A 15,989-nucleotide genomic window follows, 5' to 3' on the forward strand; every position below is an offset into this window, starting at 1 on the left:
GTGTGAAGAGATCTGTAGGAATGTGCTGCTTGTGTGTGACATTGTTGCTTGTGACTACTCTGTGTCCTTGGTGATTGTATCCACGAGGCTGGTGGTGTTGGGACCCCAAGGCCAGGAAATGAGAATTCTGGCCTGTTAGTGAGCTGCGGCTGGTGCCTGGTGGGCGACACCCACGCACGGCACATTCTTGAAAATTCCTGAAAGTCTGAGGCGGTGTCAGACAATTGCGTACGTGACTGTGAAACGTATGCCCCTGAGGTCTGCATGCGTTTTGGTGTGAATTTGGCTCCTTTGATATACTCGTGTGAACCCTGTGTCTGCCCAAGAGCGCTACGTGGGGCTTTATGTAACCCTGACTCAGGTGCATAGTCAAGACTGGTGTGTTACCACCTTGTGTCCAGGTGAACCGCTGACACCTGCACGTGCTCTGCCAGGGACAGGTGCAGCCCCTCAGGACATTCCCAATTGCTCGGCCACCCTCAAGTCGGCCTTAACCCACATCCTCGGCAGGCCTGAGCCCCTGCTCAGCACGGCCGATGGCGGAGGGGGCGGGGCATATAAATAACCTAATCTGCATAGTCCCCCCAGGCCTGCGCCCAAAATGTTAGTAAAGACTAGAGGCTGCCGTGCAAATGTAGCTTTCCTAGGTTGCTTTATTCCGACTCCCACAATTGTCCCGAGGGGGCAGGGCGGAGCGGGTCACGGTAGATTTGCACATCGCTTCTAGTCCGTTCTCCCTTCCTCAAGGACGTTCTGCACTTTCTTTCCTCCGTTATAAAAAATCCTTACGTAAATTACTTACTGACGTGCGAATTTACATAAATTTCCCAACTAACTGCGCAGACATTTCTCAAAGCCTCATCCCTATTCTTCGGCTGTAAGAGGGCGGAGCTGTCCGTACAAATGACATCGATGATGTGCACGGCACTCCCGGAGCCGGCTACTTATTATTCCGCAGCGGTCTGGGCTCTGAGCGGGTGGGCCTGCCCCGGTAAATAGCCTTATTTGCATACCCCTCCGGCGTGTTTGGCATAATAGGCGCAGAAGCTCCCCCTCCCCAGTCCAGCCCTTCCTAACCGCCGTCCTCCTCTCGCGCGGAGCGGGCGGAGCGAAGAATGCAAATGAACCTCGCGTAGGCGCCCGACCCACTTCCCCTTTCTCGAGGGGGGAGTTCTGAACTTCCTCGCCCCGCCCCGCGCCGCTCGCGCCTGCGCACGGATGTCCCTCCGCCCGGGTGCGGTCACGTGCCCACCGGGCGAGGCGGGGGCGGAGCGTCGCGGGCGGTGGGGGCGGGGTATGGCGCGCTGTGCGGCGCTGGGCGGCTGGCACAAACGGCGGCGCCGGGGCCGGAGGAAAAGGCTCGGTGAGGGGAGCGCGGGGAGGGAAGGGAGCGAGGAGCAGACGCCGTTCGAGCCGGGGTGCCGGCGCGACGCCGGCGGGGCTTGGGGGCGCGCGCCGGCACGCCGTGGCGGCGCGTGGCGGCCCCGGGGAGGGGAGGGTGGGGCGTGGGGGAGGGAGCGCGCGCCGGCATGTCGAGTGCGGGCCGTTTGGGGGGTGGGGGTGGGAGCTGGGAGCGCGCGCCGGCTGGGGGAGGGGAGCAGGCGCGGGGGCCAGGCGGTCCCGAGGCCCTGCCTCCGTCGCCTGCTGCGCCCCGAGGGGGCCTCAGGCCCGGCACTGCAGGGAATTGGGAGGGGGGCTCCTTTTTCTTCCGTCTTGTCCCCGAAGTGCGTGAACCCTCCCCCGCCCTTCCCTCTGTCGCTGTGAACCCTCCTCCCGCGGCTCCTTCCGTCTGTCTGTCTGTCTTAGGACCTCCCTTCCGTCTGGATGTGTGTCAGCCCCCAGCAGGCTTCCTCCCGTTGCGCTCAGGTCGACCCCTCCACCCTGTTGTGTCCGGCTGTCTCAGGCCCTCCCTCCCAGCTTCTCTTCGGTCTGTTTTTCTGTCTCTGGGCTCCCGGTTCTCTTTGTCTCTGGTCTCCCCAGCTTCCTCCGTCTGTGGACCTCCCACATTCCTCCTCTGTGTCTCTGGAACCCCCAGGCAGATCCCCCCCTGTCTATTTGTTTCCAACTCTCCTGCTCCCCACTCTTCCTGCATTTCTTTTCCACTACGGGCTCCGTCTCCGTTTTCTGTTTTCTGTCTTCTGTCTGTCTGAGGATGCTCTCTCCCACAGCCCCCGATGCAGTCCTTTGGCTTTGGGTCATCTACCCAGCCTCACTCCTCCAGCTGCCCCCCTCTCTGCCTCTTGTCAGTGACTTCCCCCCCAAATTCCTACAGTCTTCTCCCCCACTTGATTTAGGTTCTGGGGATCTCTGTAGCCAAGTCAGTCTTCCTTTCTACTGCCCCTAAATCCCTCCCTCCTTCCCCAAGTAGGCCTGCCTCTAACTCGTCTCACATCTCTTTTTCTCTCTCTCCATCCAGCCACCCTGACGGGTCCCTTCCCAAGCCCCTAGGGACAGCAGAGGACTTGGGGACCAGCGAGCACCCCCAGGGCACGAGAAGAGCCTCTGCTGCCTGCCCTGTCTCACTCTGCCCCACGCCAGGCCCAGCCGCCCCTGCCCCCGGCTGCATCAAGTGGAGGAGGAGGAGGCGGAGGAGGGTGGCACCATGGGCCCGGGCCGTGCCCTCCATGCCCGGGGGATGAAGACGCTGCTGCCATGGACAGCCCGTGCCAGCCGCAGCCCCTGAATCAAGCTCTCCCTCAGTTGCTGGATTCTGTGTCAGAGCCCTTGGAGCCTGGCCGGGCCAGGATGGGGGTGGAAAGTTACCTGCCCTGTTCCTTGCTACCCTCCTACCACTGTCCAGGAGTGCCTGGTGAGGCCTCGGCGGGGAGTGGGACCCCCAGAGCCACAGCCTCTTCCACCACAGCCAGCCCCCTGCGGGAGGGCTTTGGCGGGCAGGATGGCGGCGAACTGCGGCCGCTTCAGAGTGAGGGCGCTGCAGCGCTGGTCACCAAGGGGTGCCAGAGACTGGCGGCCCAGGGCGCCCGGCCTGAGGCTCCCAAACGGAAATGGGCAGAGGATGGTGGGGATGCCCCCGCACCCAGCAAGCGGCCCTGGGCAAAGCAGGAGAACCAGGAGGCGGAGGGGGAGGGGCAGGGTGGCGTGGGCTGCAGCAGTGGCAATGGCGAGGCCAGCGCCGGGCCGAGGGAGGAGGTGCTGCCCGCTGCGCCTGAGCGCTTGGCCCTGGACTATATTGTGCCCTGCATGCGGTACTATGGCATCTGCGTCAAGGACAGCTTCCTGGGGGCGGCGCTGGGCGGCCGCGTGCTGGCCGAGGTGGAGGCCCTGAAGCGGGGCGGGCGCCTGCGTGACGGGCAGCTAGTGAGCCAGCGGGCTATTCCGCCACGCAGCATCCGCGGGGACCAGATCGCCTGGGTGGAGGGCCACGAGCCGGGCTGCCGCAGCATCGGCGCCCTCATGGCCCACGTGGACGCCGTCATCCGGCACTGCGCCGGGCGGCTGGGCGGCTACGTCATCAACGGGCGCACCAAGGTGAGGCTGCGGGGCCTTGGGTGGAGGGGCTGCCCGCACTCATTTGTTGGTTGCCTAGTGCTCTGAGCATCATTGGGCTTGGAGGCGGGCTTCTGGGGTCACGAACGGTTTAGGCAGCTCCAATGGAGGAGTGTTGGGGTTCGCTTTGGGCTCTCGCTCCCCTTGGGGACTGGGGGGGGGGGGTCTGTGTGCTTTCTCCCTGTGGCCCTGAGTTTGTGCACCTGTAAACCAGGGGTTTGGCGTGCAGGAACAGTGGTTCTTGACTTTGCCAGGGTTCATCTTGAAGAACCTGAGAAAAGGTGCCGACATTCATAGCCCCACACCTGTGTGAGCCCTGGTGGGTTCACAGCTCCCTGATGGCAGTTCATGGGCCCCAGACCTAGAATGGTCCTTGTAGACAGGCCCACGTTTCTGCTCTGGTCATCTGCACCTATCTGTCCCTGTCTTGATCCTTCGTTGTTCACCTGTCCCTTCATCTGTCCCTTTGTGCTGGCCTGTCCGTCTAGTCCATCCTGTCTGCCATCTGTCTCTGGTCTGTCCATTCTGTCTTCCAGGCAGGAGAACCAGGAGATGGTTGGGGGAGGGTGGTAGTGGTGAGGCCAGTGCCAGGCTGAGGGAGGAGGCGCTGCCTGCCGTGCCTGGTGCTGGACTGTGTTGTGCCATACTCTGCCACTTGCATCAAGGACAGCTTTCTAGGGGTTGCACTGGGCGACTGTGCACCTGTCCAGGTGAAGGTCCTGTCTCCGTCTTCCCCCTCCCTGTCCTAGTCTCTGTCCTCCATCCTTTCTGTCCTGTCTGCCCATCACTTCGTTCCTGTCCAGAGCTGGTCTGTTTCCTTGATCCTGTGCCTTCGTGTCTCTTCTTGGTCCCTTATTTTTACTTTATAGTAGTAGTAATTAATCTTTTTTTGGAATCTGGGTCTTTTTGAGAATCTGCCAAAACCCACAGATCCTCTCTTAAGGAAACCTCATTTGATTGGAGTTTATGTGCACTTGTCAGGGCCTCCTGGGCCTCCAGCTGCCCATTCAAGAACCTGGGGTCAGGAACCCTGCACAAGACAATAGTCCACAGGGCCTTTCCCGCCTGCTGACATGATAATTCTCTTCGTTGACGGGTGTGAGGGTCTTGGCCTTGAGTCCAAGCCTTGGTGTCATTGGGACAAGGCCATACAGGTGTGCCCACTGCACGCCAGTGATGCCTGGCTGATGGCACAGGCTGCCATCTGCCCTGTGGGCATGAGGTTGTGCTTCTGATGTCCCCTCCCTCCTCCCTCAGATTCCATTTCAGGTTTTGTCTCTGTGCAGCTTCCCTTTCGGGCTGGAGCTGGCTAGGGACCAGGGCTCCCCCCGGCTGAGGCCAGGGTCCTCCCCACCTCAGCTAGAACTTGGCCTACTTCCCTCTCGCTCGCAGCACTTGATAGCTGGGGAGCTGGAGGTGGCCGTTCCCTGGGCTCGGCTCCTGCACAGGCGGGAGAAGTCAGTGGGAGTTTCCTTGGCCACAGGTGCTGAGCACCTTCACCCTAGGGTCACCTATCCTCACAGGAGGGAGGTTGGGGGGAGACTACAAGAGCTGAGTGGCCCAGGGCAGGCCATGTCTCTGAGGCTCAGGGTGCTCATCCACAGGACAGGGAAACCAGGTTAAGTCCCTAGCTAGGCTGTGGCCGTATTAGGAGGGGAGGGGAGGGGAGAGTAGAAGGAGCAGATCTCTTCCCCTTTGGTGCCTTCGATGTGCTTGGAATGGGGCCCTGGCTAGGATAGGGGGAGTATTGGGACCTTTTTAGCCCTGGGTGACTCTTATTGCCCTGCGAGGTGAGAACAAGCCAGGCTGGACTGAGAAGGGCGGGGAGGAGCCAACCCAGTCCCTGGAGTTCCTCACAGACCCTCCACTGCCCTGCTGAGACAGCAGCTCCAGGCTTCCCCACCTTCACAGAGTGCCGTCTGGGCTCCCTCCCCAGGCTCTGAAGTAAGACTGGGGGCCGTTGAGGTGGGTGGCCACAGTGGTGGTGGGGCACAGATCCCCAGTGTGGCTAGGGTCGGCCCCAGCCTGACTGGAGCTCCTGTGTTGTCCTGTCTTCCCTCCTTTCCCTAGTCCCTCTGCTCAGTTGACGTGCAGCTGGGAAAGAGTTGACTCCCACTGGTGTCAAGGACTACCATAGGGGACCCCAGGGAGGGTCTCGCTGGCTTGGTTTGCCCTTTTAAGAGGAGTGTGGAGGTGGAGCTTGCTGTCATTGGCTCAGTCTCCTGACTTGGGGCTGTGTGTGTGATGGGGCTCTTGGCACCTTGTCACCGAATAGCCTTTAACTCTTTAGTCTCCTGGGTCTGATCCCAGCTGCCCCTTCCCTGAGATGGCGGGATGAAGAGCAAGTTTCCATGTCACTCTGCTTGTTGTCCCTTTCCCATGTTGGGGCAGGAAGTAGATGCCTCTCTGGGGCCAGAGGATGCTCCCCGCCTCAGGGTGTGTGTATGTAGGAGGAAGGATGGGGCCTTAAAGGGCTTGTTTCTGTGCCCAGCTTTCATGCATGAGTCCCATTCCATGGGTGTCCCTCCCTGTGTGGTGGGAGACCCTGTGTGAGGGTGCACAGGGCAGGACGGAACAGAGGCCCTGAGACCCAGAGGAGTGCTTGCAGTCAGCAGCTGCCACCTGGGCACCAAGGTGACAGGCCTGGCCCCAGGGGATTGCATGGGGCCGCCTGTAGGGCCAATACTAGGTAAACAAGTCCCTGTGCTCATTTCACATTGAGGAGGTGGAGTAGAAAATCAGCCCAAGTGCCTTCAGCCAGAGTACTCAAGGTGCCCCTTGACCTGAGACCTGAATAACCAGGAGGACCAGGGGAAGAGTTCCAGGCAGGTGCAGAAGCTTGGGGATGGCCTTGGCCTGGTCAGAGAGCAGTCAGGAGGCCCTCAAGGCTGGAGCAGAGTGATGGGGATAGTAGATGAGGTTGGTGGCTTTGGAGGCTGTGGTTGGGAATTTGTATTTTCTTGGGATGCAGTGGGGAACTTGAGGAATTGGAGCAATGGAGAGCTGGGGCAAAGGGTCTCTGGCTGCTGTGTGGGGATAGATTTTGGGGGAAGAGGTTGCAGCGCTGGACCCTTTCCCCACCCCGTCCTTGTGCAGAACTAGCAGAATCTCTGCTTGGATTCCAACTGGGGAGGGCTTGCCCGTCCCTAACCAAGGCCTCACTGATTCCAGACCCCCACCCTGGCCCACAGCCACGATCTTTCCTCCTGTTGAGGTGCTTACTCAGAGGCTGACCCATCCGTAGGGAGTGAGCAGTGCAGAGAAGGTTCTTCGGGACCGGGAGGGTGGGGGCCAGGGTCTTGCCCTGGTGCTGCCAGAGAGGAGCGTGGCTCTCCACTGCTGGGTGGCGTTACCTGGTGGCAGCCCTCCTGGCCTCCTTTCCCAGGGTAGGTTCCGTGGAGGGTCGAGTGCACATGTTTAATGCAGAGTGGTGTGCTGTCCACGCTGGGGTGAGCCCTGGGAATACCGTGTTGGGAGGAGGCCGAGGGGCCGAGTCAGCTGGCCTCCGCAGAGTGCCAGGCAAGCCTATTTGGGAGCAGATGCTGATCATTTTGATTGGGAATATTTATCTCAGGGCTGTCTTGCCAGGCTGCGGGCCACAGGTGTAGCTGAGCATTAGAGGGGAGCAGCAGCCAGCAGAGCCTGGACTGGCATCAGTGTGGGTCAAGGGGTCAAGACAGATGGTCCCCAGCTGGGGAGGAGCGGGAGGGTCTTCATGCGGGTGCTTCCCTCTTTGCCTCATCCAGTCCTCCCAGTGGCTTTGGGCCCAGGGTAGGACAGGGCCTTTTTTTAAAAATGTTATTTCAGCCTGTGCTTGGCTCTCCATCATGTGGCAGGCACCATGCTGGGTGCCTTTCCAGAAATTTTTATCTTGCTCAGTTCCCACAACTGTGAAGTACCTGTCGGCTCCATACCATGGGTGAGGAACTGAGACAGGGGAGTGAAGTCGCCTGCCTGACATCACAGCTCATGTGGCAGGACTGAGACTTGACCCCGGGAGTTAGGTCTGTAGGAATGCCTGGGCCCTTTCCCTCACACCACATCCACCTTTCCCTCGGCTCCCTGATGCGAAACGGACCTGGAGTCACTGGGCCCAGGCCTTAGTGTGGGCAGGGCTGGGCAGGGCCAGGGCCAGGGCCAGGGCCAGGGCCGCCATCAGGGAGAGGAGGCGAGAACCCCGTGACCATATCTGTAACCACAGGAGCCAGGACCTGGAATGAGTACTGTGAGACCTGTGGGTTATGTTGTCAGAGGGGCTAATGCTACAGCTGTCCACAGAGCAGGTGTTTTTAGCTCCATTTTACAGAGGAGGCAGTTGAGGCCCGTGCCGATGATGGGACTGTCCAGGGCTAGAGTTGGGATTAGATCTCAGATTAACCACACTCTAGGTTTTGGTACCTGTTCACATGCCTAGGAGGCAGAATTTATTTAGTGGGGATTCTTGGTAGTTAAGGGCAGTGGTTCTCAGCACTGCTGCATGTTAGAATGACCTGGGGAACCTGGAAAAATTTCAGGCTCCACCCTAGACCAACCGCCGAGGTGGTCCTGGGCATCAGTGTCCCAGGGCATTCCACTCTGCAGCCAAGGGCGAACCCGCAGTGCAGGCTGTGAGGGCACATCCCTGCGCCCCAGAAGACGTTTAAATTGGCTTCATTCTACTGAAATGTCTGAGGTGGGGTCAGGTTGTCTTTAGAAAAGCAAACCCTCAAAAACTGAGGTCCATCTGGGTGCCAGGCCCTGGGCATGTGTGTTGGTCGGGGAGTGGGCTATTGAGGTGCAGGAGCTGAGGTTTCTGGTGGATGGGGGCTTGGCTGAAAAAGGAGAAGGTCTGGGGTTGGAGCCCAGGGCACTTGAGTCAGGAGAGATGAGGGGTAGGGGTGGGTGAGAAAGCAGGTAACGTCCTTGGCTACCCCAGTCGACCCACCTCCATCCCTCTCTGCCAGGCCATGGTGGCGTGTTACCCAGGCAATGGGCTGGGGTACGTGAGGCACGTTGACAATCCCCACGGCGATGGGCGCTGCATCACCTGTATCTATTACCTGAATCAGAACTGGGACATCAAGGTAGGGGGTGGGGGTGGGCGTGGGGAGGCTTGTATCCACTTCATTTTCCACTCCCAGCTCAGCGTTTAGGGTTCTCCCCTTCCTCCTCTCAACCCACAGCGGGGCGGTGCCGTCCACGGCATTCTCTTTCTGAGAAATGGCACCTCCTCTCCAGCAGACTGTGGTGACAGCTTCAGGGAATGGTGCTGTCTACCCAGTGCTCCCCCTTCCCCCTCCTCCCTGCCCCCCTCCATTTTCTGTCTTCTTGAGTAGCTTCCTGCCTGTCTCCATGGTGATGTGGACTCTGGGCTGTCATTCATTCTAAGAGCCTGAGTGGTGGGAGGGTGTGATGTGTGCGGGTCCTGTGTCTCCTGCTGGGCTCCCTGGGGGTAGGCGATGCAGGGTGGAGGCTCCAGAGAGCCCAGCCAGCCTCCTAGGAGTCTCACCCTCTGGCCTGCCCTCAGGTGCATGGTGGCTTGCTACAGATCTTCCCTGAGGGCCGGCCCGTGGTAGCCAACATCGAGCCCCTCTTTGACCGCCTGCTCATTTTCTGGTCTGACCGGCGGAACCCCCATGAGGTGAAACCTGCCTATGCCACCAGGTACGATCTATACTTCTGGGGTTGTGCCCAGGTGCCCTCCCTTCCCCCCCCCCGTGCCAAGAAAGTCTTGTTAGACCCCGGGAGTGACTAGGGAGTGACGAAGTGCTGAGAGGGAGCCTAGGTGGGAACAGAACCAGGCTCAGAAGGGTTGATGGACTCTAGCGTCACTGTGGATACAGTGCCTGGAATGAAGAAGAGTGGTCTGTAACTGCCCTGCGGATGCTCTGGTCCCCAGGTACGCCATCACTGTCTGGTATTTTGATGCCAAGGAGAGAGCAGCAGCCAAAGACAAGTATCTGCTAGGTACGTGCTTCCCAAACAGCGTCCTGCTCCCTCACGTCCTTCCTAGTCCATGTACCTCACTAGGCCTCAAGCCACCTCATCCACCTCGTCAGTCTCTTATTAAATCGTCCACTCGTTTTTCCTCATCTCTGCCTACCTTCCCCAGACAGCCCACTCTCCTGCACCTCCAGCAGGAGCCCCCTCTCTTCTGGTCCTCTCCCCCATCTTCCCAGGTTTTCCTTGGCCTCTTTGTCCCTTCCCTGATGACTCACTCTCTCTGGTCCCCCTCTCTTCCCCAGCATCAGGACAGAAAGGTGTCCAAGTCCCTGTGTCACAGCCGACTACACCCACCTAGTGGCCAGCTCCAGAGCTGCATGGACAGACAGCTTGCCCTGACTTCGGGAGAGCGCGGGCCCTGTGCTGCCGGGCCAGCAGCCCGCCAGTCTCGGTGCCTGCTCCTTCCCCGCCTCCGCTGCTGCTTCCGACTTTGCCTCTGTCCTGCCTGGTGTGGAGGGTTCCGTCCGTCACTGAGGACCGAGGAGGAGGAGAGACCCCTGCTGCCCCATGATGGGGCCTGGGGTTGACCTGGGCAGGGGCCAGTGTTGGGGGCTCCCACTCCTGGAGCTGGGGCCTGTGTCCCAGGGGTGGGGAGCTGGAAGGAGGCATTGCCACCTCCCACCAGGTGTAGGATTTGGGGTTGGGTTGAGTCATGGCCTCTTGCTGGCCAAGGTTTGTGGGGGGAGTATCCCCAAGCCCCCCACTCCTCCAGCCTGGAATGTGAAGTGACTCCCCAACCCCTTTGGCCATGGCACCTTTTGGACTAGGCTGCTGCTGCTTGGGCAGGATAAGAGGTGCCGGGAGGAGCATGGGTGTGAAAGTCCTGTCAGCCAAGAAATAAATAAAAGTTTACCTCAGAGCTGCACACCCCTGCCTCCCACTCCCGCTCTCGGTGAGGAGACCCCTTCGCCTGCTGTTCAGGGCCTTTATTGACCATGGCGGGTAAGGAGGTCTGAGAGCCAGTGTGCAGAGGGTGGCCAGGCTTGACCTCAGAGGGTCACCAGGCGGAGCTGGAAGGCTGGGGGCATGTTGCCCAGGCTGGTGCACTGTGGGGTGAGGTCGAGGTTGGTGGGGCTCCCCACAGGGAGCAGGCAGAACCGCTGCAGGATGGCAGTGAAGAAGAGGAAGATCTCGGATCGGGCCAGGCCTGTGCCCAGGCACATCTGCTTTCCTGGGGACACAGGGATGTGGAGTGAGAACCTCATGTGCCCCAGGGCCTGTCCAGGCTGCTCCCCTCCCTGCCTGGCCCGGACCTAGGGCAAAGGGCGTGAAGGCATCATTGCTCTGGAACTCGCCCTCATTGTTCAAGAAGTTCCTGGGGTTGAAGGAGTTTGGGTCCTTGAATTGGGTGGGGTCCCGGTGCGCGGACACCAGCAGAGGAATCACGAAGGTGCCCTGGAGGGATACACAAGAGTTCCTCAGGGACTTGGCAGGCCACTATCCTTCATCCATCCAAGACCCCATTTAAAAGCCAGTGCCGCCCTTCTTGTTCCCAGGGCTAGTCAGTCAGCGCTGTGTGCACGCCCAAGCCTGCAGATGTCGGCTAATAGGTAGGCCGCTCCCTCCCTGCGCCAACAGACAGAATCCCCAGGCTTGGTGGGTACCTTGGGCAGGAAGTGGCCGCGCAGGTGGGTGTCGGGGGTGAGGGCACGTGGCAGCCCCAGCGGCACCACACTGATGAAGCGCTGGATCTCGTGCAGCACAGCGTTGGTGTAGGGCAGGCGCCCACGGTCTTCCAGGCTTGGGGCACGCATCCGACCCACCACGGCGTCTAGCTCAGCCTGTACCTTGGCTGGGGCCGGCTCAGGCTGTGAGCTGCATCCGCCGTGGACCCCAGCCAGCCCCAACCCTAGCCCCCTCATCCCTGGCCCTCCAGCTCGCAGACCTGCCACCTCTGGGTACTTGAGCAGAATGAGGAGCCCATAGCGCAGGGTGTTGCTCGTGGTCTCGGTGCCACCGAAGAAAAGGTTGTGCGTCGTCATCACCAATGTCTCCTCCTGGAAATGTCTCTCTGAGTCCTTCTGTTCCTGTGGGCAGAGGAGACGGGCGCTGCCGCGTGCCAGGCGCCTGCTGGTGGGAGGCATAGATGGAGTTTAGGGCAGCGGGGGCGTGCACCTGATCCATCTGATCCAGAAAGCAATCAATGAAATCGCGGGGCTCCCCCGGCTGCCGCGTCTGCCGGTGCCGCTGGATTTGCTCGGAGATGAAGACCCGAAGCTCCGCGAAGTTTCGGAAGATTCGGTGGTGCGGGCCCGGGAGCCAGTGCAGGATGGAGGGGAAAATGTTGTACATCTCCGGGGACGGGATCTCAATAGGACCTTGAACAAGACCACTAGTTTCCATACGGTGAGACTGGACCAGGACTGCGATGTTATCAGTTCCAGAGCTCTAACATTCCAAGATTCTAAGATCGCCCCATTCTAATGATCCAGTGTAGGTGGGTCTGTGTACTCGGGGTTTGGCATAGGATGGGCACACGACGGAGGGGTCGGGCGGTCCTCTCACCTCGCCCCATTTGGAACTCATGATACGGAAGTTCTCACTGAAGAGGTCCAGGAGCTTCAGGAACTCCGGGTCCTGATAGCCATAGCGGTTCCCGAAGACCACGAAACAGATAACATTAGATACAGCATTATCTAGTAGCCGCCGGGGGTCGAACGGGGCTCCTGGGAGTTAGAATAGATGAGGTCATAACGCTTGGCCCAGCCCCTCGCTAGCTCTTGAGCTTACTGGCTTCCTTCCACCCAAACGTCTTCCCACGTCCCCTTCTCATCCGTTGATCACACCCACACCAGGCCCCTCTCCTTTCCCGCCAGGCCGCATCAGCGAGGGCTTGAAATTCGCCAAGCAGACAAGCCGTTTCCTCCAGGACGCGCTCCTCGACGGTCCGCGTACCCAACCCGAACTCCTTAAGCGCTCCGACTGCAAAATTGCGCAGCGTCCGCCAGCGCTGTCCATTAGAAAACAAGATGCCTGGGGATGGGGCAGAGAAGGGGGCGGCCCGGGGAGTTGGCCACGCCCATCCCGGAAGCGTTCGGTCCGGGAGCCCACTTCCTCGCAACCCTTCACTCTGCTTCTTTTCCAGACCTCTTGGTTGCCACCCCAGCCTTCTCGGCCCTGCCCATACATTGGCCCCACCTCCGCTGGTCCGCATCCCTGACCAGCGCTTGCTCTCTTTGGCTTTCACTCTCAGGCTCTTTTCTATTGGCTGCACGAGGAACCAGCCCCCCGATTCGAGCCCTGCGCTTTAGCTCCGCCTCGCCCTCTCCTCGCAGTTTGCGCTCATTAGCCGGGATTCTCTACCGGGCCCCGCCCTTTAGTCGCCCAAAGTGGCGGGTCCTGGAGCCTCACCGTTCCCGCGTGTGAAGCGTTCGAAGACTGTCATGGCCCCGCGGCCGGAGAAGGTATCCGCCTGCAGCACCAACGCGTCCCGCAGCGCTGCGTAGCCGCACAGCATCACCGCAGGGCGCGGGCCCAGCCGCACCGTGAACACCGGGCCCCAGCGGCCAGAGAGCTACACGGAGCCGGTGCTCAGCGGGTCCCGGTCGGGGCCGCTGACCCCCTTCTCCGCCGAGACCCCAGAGCCCCGCCCCAGAGATCCCTCCTCCTTCATACAGACCCAGGAGTCCCCGTCTCAGCCCCTCATTCCATGCCTAGGAGTTCAGATCCCCAGCTCCTGCCTCCCTCAGACCCAGGAGTCCGGGCCTCCAGCTCCCTCTTCCCTCAGGATCTGGAAATCCAGGTCCCCAGCCCCCAGCAGTCTCAGAACTAGGGGTCTGGGCCCTCAGTACTCTCCACCCCCCGCGTGGAACCAGGAGAACAGACCCCTCCGCTGTCCTTCCCCCAGGACCTGACTGCCGGTTGCAGGCTCCTCCTCCCTCAGGACCCGGGGGCGGGGGTTGGGGGGCAGCGCGACTCCACCGACTCCACCGTGAACCAGCAGCTCCGGGCCCCTCTTCCTTTGAGATCTGACTTCCCACCCCAGCCTTCTCTTCCCTCCCAACCAGATGTCTAGCAAATCTCCTTTCCCGGAACGCAGGACTGTAGGCCCCTCAACCTTCCTCAGGACTCACGGGGTCCGAGCCCTCAGCTCTGTCTCCTTTCAGAGAACCAGGAGTTCCAGCCTCCAGCCCCACCTCCACGAATCCAGAATTCTGTCCCCCCACCCACTGTTGGGGCTACCTCCATGAGTGCGTGGTCCAGGCGGCCGGACCCCAGCTGCAGTAAGTTTCCCAGCAGCGGGAGCGGCGTGGGCCCGGGCGGTAGGGCCCCCTGCATCGGAGTGGCGCGCCCACCCCAACCCGGCCTGGCTAGCGCTGGGAGCAGGAACAGCAACAGCAGCGTTGCGATGCCGGTGATCAACATGCCTTCGATCCTCTACACCTGCGCCCCTTCGCCTCTATTTGATTCCCTTGGGGTCTTGGGTGGAGCAGGGGCGGACATGGGAAGTGGGAGGGGTGGGCGTCCTCGACCGCTCCTTCCCTGAATTCCCCAACCCAACGTCTCCACCCTGTCCCCAGCCCTAATCCTCCTGGGCCTGGCTCCGCATGGCTTTTTTTGTGCCTGCCTCAGCTTGCCCTATTTGGCACCTTTCACGCACCAGCATTTCTGTGTCAATACACCTAGCCAACAGGTGTACCGTTCTGAGCCCCTGGCACCTTTGGGTCCACCTTACCTGGCCTGGAGGAGTGCATTTCTGAGTCTCCTGGCCACCTCCGGGCCCATGACCCCTGAACGCTGTCCCTGTGACTCCTCAATACACTCCTGACTCCTAAACACATTTCTAAAACACCCCTGGTGATGTGCCCATTAGCCTGTACTCCTGTGCCCTGTGCCTGTGATCCCTAGGGACGCGCACCTGAACCCTTCCTTGTCACTTCCATGCCCACTGCTCTTGGAGCCCTGTGTGCTGTACCTGTGTCCCAGATGCTCACTAGAGTCCCCTAGCCTCCTGGTGCCCATCAGCCTGGCATTTCAGTGCCTATCCTTATGACTCTTGGATGCCTTCCCACGTGTTGACCCCCTTGTATCTCCATACTTGTGCCCTGCCCTGAACTCTTGCCATCTCTATTCCCAATGCTCTGCCTCCTAGATGCCGCAAAATGTCCTATGCCCATGCCGCTGCACACCCTGGGCTCCAGTCCCCGAAACCCCTCAGTGGGCATGCCCATCTGAAGCCAGGCGATTATGGCGGACAAACTTATGCCTCACTCCTGCTGACCCTGGGGGTGTGGGCTGGAGGGGACAGCCCCAGGCCTGGATGGGCCAAGGGTAGGGGATGTGGCTGAGTCAGCACCTGGAGCAGACTGCTCAGGGGCCCACTCTCCCGCAGGCCCCTGTCTTGCTGGATCCAGCCTTCCACCGGGTGCCTGGCACAGGGCTCAGACCTGGGGAGATGGCCAGGACCTGTGCAGAATCTGATACTGGGCTTGTCTCTGGGAGTGTCTCTCTCTCTATCTTTGTTTCATCTCTCAGCGTCTCCCTCTCAGACATTAGGAAACACCGTGTTTCTCTTTCTGTCGCTCTCTCTAGTCCCATTTCTCTCTCTGTTTTACTCTCAGTGTCTGCCTCTGTTTGTCTGTTTTCTCTCTCTCTCTCCCTCCATTTTGTCTTTACCTTAATCTCCTTTCTCTGTGCTTCCCCCTCTCGCTGCCTCTGTCTGTGTCTCTGTCACAGTTCCCCCTACCTGTCAGCCCTTCTCTCTCCAGGAACCTGGTGACTGGCAGGGCTGTGGGGCCGCGTCCCTCATCAGAGGCACTGACTCCACAGTCAGCAGGGGTGCGGCAGGGCACAACAAGCGTGCCCTCCACGGGCCCACCCCATCCCCCTGTGCCAGGCTCTCTGATGGATGCTCTTTATTAGGGTCTCTTCAAGAGTAGGCATTTTATCTTGTTCACTTCAGTATCCCCAGCACCTAAAATAGTGCTCAGCACAGGGTGGGCACTCAGTAAATGTTTGTTGAATGACTGCATGACTCTCTTCATCCCGATTTCTGTCTCTGTTTCTCTGTCTCCCTCTAAGTCAGACTTGATTTCTCTCACTCTCTCTTTTGCCAAATCCTTCTGACAGCCTCTCTTCCTGTCTGTCTCTGTCTCATCTCTTGAAGCTTCTGTCTCTCTAGCTCTCTTTTTCTTTTTCTCCCAGATCTCTGTCTCTTCATCTCTGTTCCTCTCTTCCTTTCTATCTCTGTTTTAGAATCTCCTTGTTTTCCTTTTCTCTGGTCATCTCTGTCTCTCCCTTTTTCTCAATACTCCTCTTTCTCCTCCTCTGTCTTGCTCAATCTTTGGCTTTGAGAATCTCTCTCTGCTGTCTCTATGTATCTTTCTGTCTCTTTTTCAGTATTTCCATGTGTTTCTCTTTGCTGTCTATCTTTCTTTCTCAGGACCTCTGAGTCTTTCCCTCTCTCCCTCCACCTCTGCGTCCTTCGCTGGGCTCTGGGGCTGACTCTGTAGTTGGCCTGAGGTGGGAACAGCGAGCGAGCAAGCATGGGGATTAAGGAG

At 59.8% G+C, this 15,989-nt stretch overlaps 2 protein-coding genes across 4 annotated transcripts; one reads left to right on the plus strand and one right to left on the minus strand.

The window, feature by feature from the left end:
* Positions 1–1,241: 1,241 nt before the first annotated feature.
* On the plus strand, positions 1,242–10,354 carry EGLN2 (egl-9 family hypoxia inducible factor 2). 2 transcript variants are annotated; one of them, XM_014860288.3, is made up of 6 exons: positions 1,242–1,363; positions 2,417–3,489; positions 8,451–8,570; positions 9,014–9,150; positions 9,386–9,453; positions 9,732–10,354. In XM_014860288.3, exons 2-6 carry the CDS (start codon positions 2,653–2,655, stop codon positions 9,785–9,787), a joined length of 1,218 nt encoding a protein of 405 aa, XP_014715774.3. In that variant the 5' UTR covers positions 1,242–1,363; positions 2,417–2,652; the 3' UTR covers positions 9,788–10,354. The 2 variants fall into 2 exon arrangements, with proteins under 2 accessions (XP_014715774.3, XP_044614990.2); XM_044759055.2 differs by lacking the exon at positions 1,242–1,363 and adding an exon at positions 1,821–1,927.
* On the minus strand, positions 10,339–11,715 carry LOC106843306 (cytochrome P450 2F5-like). 2 transcript variants are annotated; one of them, XM_070498961.1, is made up of 3 exons: positions 11,094–11,715; positions 10,743–10,884; positions 10,401–10,660 (listed from the first exon to the last, which is right to left on the minus strand). In XM_070498961.1, exons 1-3 carry the CDS (start codon positions 11,571–11,573, stop codon positions 10,479–10,481), a joined length of 804 nt encoding a protein of 267 aa, XP_070355062.1. In that variant the 5' UTR covers positions 11,574–11,715; the 3' UTR covers positions 10,401–10,478. The 2 variants fall into 2 exon arrangements, with proteins under 2 accessions (XP_070355060.1, XP_070355062.1); XM_070498959.1 differs by having other exon boundaries at positions 10,339–10,884.
* Positions 11,716–15,989: the final 4,274 nt, after the last annotated feature.

The sequence above is a fragment of the Equus asinus genome, chromosome 26, assembly GCF_041296235.1.
Source record: "Equus asinus isolate D_3611 breed Donkey chromosome 26, EquAss-T2T_v2, whole genome shotgun sequence".
NCBI lineage: Eukaryota > Metazoa > Chordata > Mammalia > Perissodactyla > Equidae > Equus > Equus asinus.